This window comes from Mercenaria mercenaria, chromosome 3 (assembly GCF_021730395.1).
Source record: "Mercenaria mercenaria strain notata chromosome 3, MADL_Memer_1, whole genome shotgun sequence".
Lineage (NCBI taxonomy): Eukaryota > Metazoa > Mollusca > Bivalvia > Venerida > Veneridae > Mercenaria > Mercenaria mercenaria.
This window is the reverse complement of record NC_069363.1, coordinates 50,867,981-50,877,716: the sequence shown is the minus strand read 5'-3', so window position 1 is coordinate 50,877,716 and position 9,736 is coordinate 50,867,981. Positions and strand designations below refer to the sequence as shown.

At 35.5% G+C, this 9,736-nt stretch overlaps 1 protein-coding gene across 1 annotated transcript in view; it reads right to left on the bottom strand.

Moving 5' to 3' along the window:
• Positions 1-6,334: 6,334 nt before the first annotated feature.
• The window catches only part of LOC128555625 (regulator of telomere elongation helicase 1-like), a 48,340-nt gene continuing 44,938 nt past the window's right edge, over positions 6,335-9,736 (bottom strand). The window contains exon 27 of the mRNA XM_053538461.1: positions 6,335-6,632. Coding sequence (XP_053394436.1) covers positions 6,424-6,632 — 209 coding nt within the window. The 3' untranslated portion in view covers positions 6,335-6,423. The remainder of the gene's footprint in view (positions 6,633-9,736) is intronic.

Below are 9,736 nucleotides of genomic sequence, written 5' to 3'. Positions count from 1 at the left end.
GGATATATAGGGGATAAAGAAGTTCAAGTTTTGAGAGATACAGGTTGTGAGTTGGCAGCTGTTAAGAAAGATTTTGTATCAGAGAATCAAATGTTAGATAAGAAATATCTTATGGTTGCAATTGATGGACGAACAAGGATAGTTCCTTCAGCAAAGATACATGTTGACACACCATATTATACAGGAGAAGTTGAAGTCATGGTTTTGACAACTTTGATCTGTGATTTAGTTATTGGAAATATCAAAGGGGCTTCTGATAGACCAGACATTAACTGGAGTAGTAGGGATGGAAAACAGTCTCCATCAAAAGAAAATATTGTTGCAGCTGTGGTAACGAGAGCACAGGCTGAGAAAGAAAAACAGTCAATAAAACCTTTGAAGGTCACAGAACCTAAACAGGATTAACTTGATGTCGAGCAATTAAAAAAAGCTCAGAAGGAAGACAATACCCTAGGAAAACTGTGGACATATGCCTCGCATAAAAAGAAAATGAAGACAAAGAGTGGGTTTACATTTATGTACGAAGTCAAGAAAGATGTATTGTTTAGAACCTTCGAAGAAAAGAGAGGCTGTATTATCAAAGAGATAAAGCAGATTGTAGTTCCAACTCAATTCAGAAAAAGGGTTATGTCTTTAGCTCATGAATCAATAGTTGGAGGACACCTATCAATAAGAAAGACAGTTGATAGGATACAAACAAGTTTTTACTGGCCTGGGTTAACTAGTGATGTCACAAGGTTTTGTAGGTCGTGTGATATATGTCAGAAAATGATCCCAAAAGGAAAAGTTAGAAAGGTTCCATTGGGAGATATGCCAATAATGGAGACACCATTTCATCGGGTGGCTGTGGATTTAATAGGACCTATTGCTCCTATTTCAGAAAAAAGAAATCGGTATATTCTTACAGTGGTCGACTATGCCACAAGATATCCTGAGGCAGTTGCATTACCTAGCATTGAGACAGAACGGGTGGCTGAAGCTTTGCTAGATATATTTTCCAGAGTAGGATTTCCATCCGAAATCTTAAGTGACAGAGGAAGTCAGTTTACCTCACAGCTGATGGAAGAAGTTTGTAGGCTGATCAGCCTGAAACAATTGTTCACAACTCCGTATAACCCAAAGTGCAATGGTTTTTGTGAGCGTATGAATGGTATTTTAAAGAGTATGTTGAAAAAGATGTGTCAAGAAAAACCAAAAGACTGGGATAGATATTTGTCAGCTGTACTGTTTGCATATCGAGAGGTTCCACAGGCAAGTACAGGATTCTCACCATTTGAACTTCTCTATGGCAGGACAGTTAGAGGACCTATGCAAGTACTTAAAGAACTTTGGACTGAAGCTGAAACACCAGAAACACGAAACACATATGAGTATGTATTAGACTTACGGAATAGGCTGGAGGAAACATGTAAGATAGCTAGAGAAAGTCTTCATTCAGCACAAGAAACGTACAAACACCATTACGACAAGAGTGCCAGAAACAGAAATTTAAAGGTCGGGGATAAAGTGTTGTTGCTTTTACCAACTAACCACAATAAGTTGATGCTTCAGTGGAAAGGACCTTATGAAGTAGTTGATATGGTCAACAAAATGGATTTTAAAGTAAAAGTCGGTGACAAGATAGGGCTTTACCATATCAATTTACTCAAAAAGTACGAAGAAAGACAAGATAGTTTTGCAGGAAGTGTCGCCGTGATCGAGGCCGATGTTAGCACAGAGACTGGGGTAGTTGATGACGAAAATTTGCTTGACCTTGTCAGAATAGGAGGGTCAGAAACATATGAAAATGTACAAATTAATCCTCATTTGTCTGAAAGTCAAATTACTGAAATTAAGTCGCTTATAAAACAATATCAAGACATTTTTACAGAAAGTCCTGGAACGACGAATCTTGCAGAACATAAGGTCGAACTCACAACCACAGAACCTGTTAGAGTCAAACAATACCCCATACCATACGCGAAACGTAATGAGGTTAACCAAGAGGTTCAACACATGTTAAACGCTGGAATTATTGAACCTGCCACCTCTGCATACAACTCCCCTATCGTTATGGTGAAAAAGAAAGATAATACAAACAGATTTTGTATTGATTTTAGGCGGTTGAATTCTATAACTAAATTTGATACGGAGCCTATGGGAAATGATGAAGATATTCGGTCAAAACTTCATGGGGATAAATTCTTCACAAAATTAGACCTCAGCAAAGGTTACTGGCAGATTCCTGTCGAGAAGCAATCTAGGCACTTGACAGCCTTCACAACATCTGAGGGAAGTTTCCAGTTCCGAAAAATGCCATTTGGTATGATAAATTCTGGTGCTACATTTAATAAAATGATGCGAAAATTATTGACAGGATGCAAACATGCTGACAATTATGTGGACGATATTTTAGGTCACACCATAACGTGGGACACACATGTCTCAATGTTACAAAATATTTTTAAGAGGGTTAGAGATGCAAAGCTTACATTAAAACCATCAAAGTGTCTCATAGGATATGATAATGTTTCATTCACTGGGCATAAGGTCGGAAATGATCAGCTGGAGATGGAAGATGATAAATTAGAGCGTATAAAGAATGCAGAAGAACCTAAGACTAAGAGACAAGTGCGGAGTTTCCTTGGCCTAACTGGTTATTATAGAAAATTTATAGCATCATACTCCGAAGTTGCAGCACCACTGACCGACTTAATCAAGAAAGGGAAACCTAATACTGTAGTATGGGAAGAACAACATGCCAAAGCTTTTCATACTTTGAAAACCTTGCTTACACAAGCACCTATTTTACGGTTACCAGACTTTTCACGACCTTTTATATTACAGTGTGATGCTTCAGATACTGGGGTTGGATCAGCACTTCTTCAGAGGTATGAAGATGGACAATTTCCCATAGCATATGCCAGTAAAAAATTGCTCCAAAGAGAGAGGAACTATTCGGTAATTGAAAGGGAATGTTTGTCAATAGTTTTTGGTGTTAAGAAATTTCAGAAGTATTTGTACGGCAGTGAGTTCATCCTACAGACTGATCATGCCCCATTGAGTTACATACAGAAATGTAAAGTAGAAAGCTCAAGAATTATGAGATGGGCATTGTTTTTGCAGTGTTACAGATTCAAGATAGAATCTATCAAAGGAACAGAAAATGTATGTGCTGATTATTTAAGCAGACAATAATGGGTTATATACGTTAGGTGTAACAGATCTTTAAAAAAAATCAATCAAGAAATAGTAAAAAGAAAAAGAGATTTGTTTACAAATTATTCTTCATGTTTATGAAAAACTGAAAGTATTTTCTTGAGAAGGGGGCTATTTGTCAGAATAATTTGTATATTTAATATATTGATAACGTAACACATAAGCACAGATAGTGCTTGACTCCCTTTTCATGTTGTCATAGCTATAATTATTGTTGAATTGCTGTAGTTAATAGAATTTGGGTCATTTGTCGCTGATTTGGGTTCATTATATAGATAGCTGGATCCCAGCATCACACAATATGTCATATACAAAAATTAAAGGGAACCAGATATTTGATAGAGCAGGTACTCGTTGTAAGACACAATGTATAAATTTGGACCAATCAGAAACAAGTTCTAAAAATAGCACGTCTGCTGGGGTATAAATAGGTAGATGAATGATAGAGAGCTCATTCGGTATCCGGCGGTTGAAGAAGACACATCGAGGATTCAACTAATAATTTATCCCAGTACCTTGAGAAGGAGACTATTGCAGTCACCCTGTCAGGGCGGATAAATTATTAAAAAGAAAACTTTGGAAGTTCTTAGACTAAAGAAGAGTTGCAGAATTTCAATAAGGTTTCGAGCTATAGGGCCAGCGCATAGGAGTTTTACCTTAAGGGTAGTTGAATGCTATAGACGATAGCATATATAGGCTGAGCATCGGGAAGCTGAGACAGAGACCCAGAGTTTGGTAATCTACTGAGATAGTAGGAGAGTTCCAGCTTATAGACGGTTCAGCATTATTGGCGAAGTACAGCCAAGGCATCGGGGATAATACCTATATGGTAGTTAAATGCTATATATGATAGCATATAGGCGCTGAACATCCAGGAGTCAGGGCAATCTTATAGAGTTTGAGAGGACAGAGGCCGAGCATCTATGCGATAGGACTCGTATGTTGTTGATTCAAAGACATTGTCTGACGGGAACTCCAACAAAAAGACCAGTCAAGTATAGAGTCTCCAGCCTATAGGAGTTTGAGCTAATCATTTTTAATTGAAGATTGTTAGTTTGAAACATTTAGTGATTTGCCTGATCCCTGAAATTGTCTAGCTCATAATAAGAAATCATTTACGAATCATTGGTACACGAATCATTTAGGCAAGGTAGCCAGAGGAAAATTCTATATCTGAGATATTTGGTCTCACCAGCTTTACGTTTTAACAAAGGACATTCTACATCGTTTGTCAGCTAGTCTAAGACATAGTCACCTTAGAGATTGGACCCAAACCATTGTTCAAGATACTAAAGGCGTAGGCACTTCCCTGGGTCATATAACCAGTATCCTGACAAAGACAGGTAATCACTTTCAAATGTAACCTAGATTTCATAGCTCTAAACAAACATTCTGACAAAATTTTATGAAAATGAGGTAGAAAATGTGGGCTCAAGAGTGTTAACAAGGTTTTCCTATTAAAGGACCTAGTGACCTAGTTTTTGACCAAAGATGACCCAGTAACAAACTCTTCCGAGACTGTATTGAGAGTAACATTCTGACCAAGTTTCGTTAAGATGGGGTGACCTCTAGAGTGTTAACATTCAAATTGTCAACCATTGACGACGTCAGACACAGGTTAATAAAAATAGTGCTAGAGCTGAAAACCATTGCCAAAATGAACAAGAGCTGTCCATAAGACAGCGCGCTCCACTATTTGAGTATTCGGCGATTTGACAGTAAAATGAAAATATGTCTCAATTAGAGAGGAAGATAAACCAACTGGCATAATTCTGTCAAGAACACAAATAAGAGTTATTGGGATTGTTACCACACATGCAGATGATGATGTATTTTGAGTTTCAAGTCATTATCTTATATAGTACCAATTTTATGTCCAGGAAATGAAGTCTGTCAAAAGATTTAAGTATGAAAGGGACATAATCTGGTCAAAAATACAAATAAGTCATGGGGATTGGTACCACACATGATGCAGATGGTGACGATAAAGATACATTTTAAGTTTCAAGTCTTTATCTTGCATTGTACTAAAGTTATATCCAAGAAGCGAAGATTTCCAAAAAAACACTGTAAGTATGAAAGGGGCATAATTCTGTTAAAGATACAATTAGAGTTAAGGGGATTGTAACCACACATGCAGATGATGAGTATAAAGAAATATTTTTCAAGTCATTATCTTTTAAAAGTACCAAAGATATGTCTATAAATGAAGCTTTTGAAAAAAATTTAACATGAAAATAATTCCACGTATAACAACTTTGTGACCTTGACCTTGGGTATAATGGGCCCAGCCCCAGCACATACTTTGTTTGTATGCTGGACAATGTTTATGTCAACTTACAGTAAGATATAAGCAATAGTACCAAAGATATGACAGAAAAACAAAGGTTGCCTAAAAACTTTAACCTTAAAAATAACTTAAGTATAACACCCTGGTGACCTTGACCTTGGGTATAAAGGGCCCAGCCTCTGCACATACTTTACCTGCATGCTGGACAATGTTTATGCCAACTTACAGTAAGATATAAGCAAAAGTAACAAAGATATGACAGAAAAACAACTTTAACCTTAAAAATAACCTAAGTATAACACCTTGACCTTGGTTATAATGGGCCCAGCCCCTGCACATACTTTGTTTGTATGCTGGACAATGTTTATGTGAACTTACAGTAAGATATAAGCAATAGTAACAAAGATATGACAGAAAAATAAAGGTTGCCAAAAAACTTTTAACCTTAAAAATAACCAAAGTATAACACCTTGGTGACCTTGACCTTGGGTATAATGGGCCAACCCCTGCACATAATTTATTTGTATACTGGACAATGTTTATGTGAAGTTACAGTAAGATATAAGCAAAAGTAACAAAGATATGACAGAACAACAAAGGTTGCCGAAAAACATTAACCTTTAAAATAACCTATGTATAACACCTTGTAACCAACAAAGCTCATGCCAGTTGCAGGAAGTGGAAACAGAGTAGACAAAAGTAGAAAAGTAGCTCCAAAACAGCCTAAATAACACCTGGTTTATGGTAAGTTCCAAAAAATCTCCTGTATCATTCTGGCTGCGATAAAAATCATGTCTAGGTGGCTAATTTAGCTTTTCAAATATAAAAGGTTCAACAACATTTGTAATTACTTTAGTTTTAATAATATAGCAAAATATCTTATACAGAATTGCTTTCATTTGATATACTATGTACAATTTCAAATTGGTCAAAGATCAAGTATCATCATCACAATTATCTCCCTTTTCTTCTTTCAATTTGAATACCAGTCTAGTCAAGTGACGTCTGCGTACCCTTTGTTTACATGATGGACACAGTTTGTCCCCTTCGAACACTAGCCTCCAACAATCCATACAACACACATGTTCACACTGGGATATAAATGGTAATTTAGCAGATTTCTTGCAAGAACAACATGTATATCCTGTAAATAGAGATGAAAAGATTATTAACCTTTCTTGTACATTTTTACAACAAAGTAGTTATACATTTTAACAACAAACAACTTACAGTCAAATCTGTGCTAAAGACCACTTCGAAACAGAGACTTCCCATCTCTAAAGACAGCTGGTTTTAATTAAGAAATAATACTTCCCAAACAGTGATTTGTCATTCAATAAAATCATTGGAGCTTAAATAGATGCAAAAGAATTAGATCTATATCACGAGGGTGCAGCCCGAGTGATATAATAATACGCATCTAAACGACAAACAATGATTTTATTCTAGAGCAAATCACTGTTTGAGATACATTATTTCAATTCTAACACGTTATCAATGATTATTATGCACGTCCTTGACAATATCCATTTGCCTGATTTCTGTTGATTTCTTTTCCAGTGCGCAACTATATGCCGTCTAACACTATGACGTAATAATTGTGACATCAGAAAAATGAATTGTTGAATAATAACACACAGTTTTCAACCTTCTTTGTTTAATAGGAAAACAAATTGGGTCATGTTAGAAGGTTTTGATTGTATCTCAGTTTTATGCAAGAATAATAGACCTTGGTTATTTCTTCCATGCCAGATTTTGTCCATACTTAAACATACATTTCCTGAAGTCTAAAAATGTTTGCTTTCCATAAATGAAAAAATAGTTGTTGAAACTGAAATTGAAAAGGATTTTCCCTTAGCTGTTTAACAATGAGACATTTTTTAGCTTCTGTAAATTGTTTCTAAAATATCTAATTCATATAGAAAATTAACTATTATTAAATCATAAAATTAGTTTAGAAAACATTTTTCTCTTTCTGTAACACTTTAGCCACAACTGATAATTTGTATGTACTGGTACTGATGATAAACTCGAACAGATGATAAAGTCGACCACCTTCAAAGGTTATTAATAAAACCCGGCCCGGCCCGGCCCGGCCTAAACCACGGAAATAGCCGATTCCGATTGTACGGAAACCACCGGAAACTTACGGACGGAAGGCTAATATAATTACGAATGGTGATACCGTCATCTTAATCAAGGCAAATTTATGTGTATTTTATTTCATTATTACAAAAGTAGAAGCAAAGTATTTAATATTGATGATACGTATGTTTCATGAAGTATTGCACTTGACATAAGCAAAGACCTAAAATAACAAGATATTTGAATCACACTCAATCAAACAAGTAATACGTTCGGCAATCGATGTGTCATTTTGTGTACCGGACAGGCACGAGATAGCAGGTTACAGGATACTTTCAACAGAACTGGACAGGCTAGTTAATGGTTCGTCGTTATTTCACATCTAATGATGTGACACTAGGTTGTGTAGTACGGCGAAGGGGTCTATACCGTGTACTGGAAGTATTTATAAAATTTGGTTGCCTGACCAAGATAGCGTTTTAGCATATAAAGTATTAATTCAATAAAAATATCTTGCCTTAGGGAACATATGAATATAAACACTCTTATATTAAAGTTGTCAAAGATTTGCATATGATAAGTACACATTTTGCGAAAATTAACTAGAAATGTAAGTTTATGAAATTATTATTATACTCCTTTTGCCTATCTCGGTTGCGCAACCAAGATAGATCGAAAATAGACGAACTTCGAAGCTATGCGCTGTTTTCATACCTTCCATTTGTTTCAGGTTGTTAAAGTATTCAAATTTGAATATAAAACTATAACTTACATCAAAAGCTAAAAAAATAGTCCACTTTTTACATTTTTTCATATTAAAGGGAGGCAATTACAAAATTTCATAAAAGTATCAAAGTAAACATTTTCAGAAGAGGTATAACTCTATGTAATAATAGGTCTTTGTTCCTGAAAAACAAGAAAACTGACAAAAAATATCATAAAAGGTTGCTCAAATGATAAATCATATGATTTAGCTTTAAACAAAACCGGGTGATATGTATGGAGATGATACCCGGAGTTACAGTAAGTTGTAGAAATGAATGAACTGGAGTATAAAATATGAAAGATCGGTCGCAAAGTTTCGAATCCGGACCCCCACCCCACCCCGAAACATGCCCGCTCAGTCTGTTTAAAACAAAACAATAAAAAACGGTAAATATCTAATATGGATAAATGGGAGGGAGTGATAGCAATGAACTTTTGTGTTTTAACAATTTACTGCTAACGTTATTTTTGTTTTTAGATTATTTAATTTTTGATTTCTCTTTCTTTTATATTTGAAATAATACTAGTATATCTTTTTAACACAGAATTTAAAAAAAACCGGTCTAGTCGGACAACGAACTATTTCAGCCTCGGCTTATACAACTATTCACACCGTGAATGTTAACTTTTTTGTTTAAAATGAACATTTTAAAGCATGGATTACAAATGTGTGCAATTCAGATGTTAAATTATTATACCCCACACAATGTCCAATGCAATTTTTCCATTAGTTTAACTTGAATAATATATCATATTTACAAGCGTTTTTATATCTCGTGCGCAAAATCGTTATTTTCAATTTCTGCGCATGTGATATTATACAATAATTACCTTTTGGTGAGGTCGATATGAGCCGCTCCACGAGAAAACCAACATCCGCGCATTCTGGTCAGGATCCATGCTGTTTGCTAACGATTTCTCTAATCGCAATAGACAATGTTGGTTTTCTCATGGCGTGGCTCATATGTGGATTTATCGGCCTGATAAAAGCAATATCAACCTCGGGCGAATTTATCGACTTGATATCGCTTTAACAGGTCGATAAATCCACATATCGACCACACATAAAAGGCGACAATTGTTTTATTATCAAATCCAGCCTACTCAAAAGTATAAACATTAGGTACAGATGTCTGCAGCCTTAGGTCATCTTTCGTGGTTAATTGTATACGACGTCACATTGTTTTAACGTAATATTAACGTGTGGACGTCACAGCTGGAGTTCAATATGTATGTTTGGCTCCGCCTTCGAGAAAATACGACTTTTTATCGTTGAACATGTGACTACATCTAGAACAATGGAAAGGACTATAAATATAGATTTAATGATAAAAAAAAATAATTTCATATCACATGCGCAACAACGCTATTTTGTTTTTCTGCGCATGTGATATGACA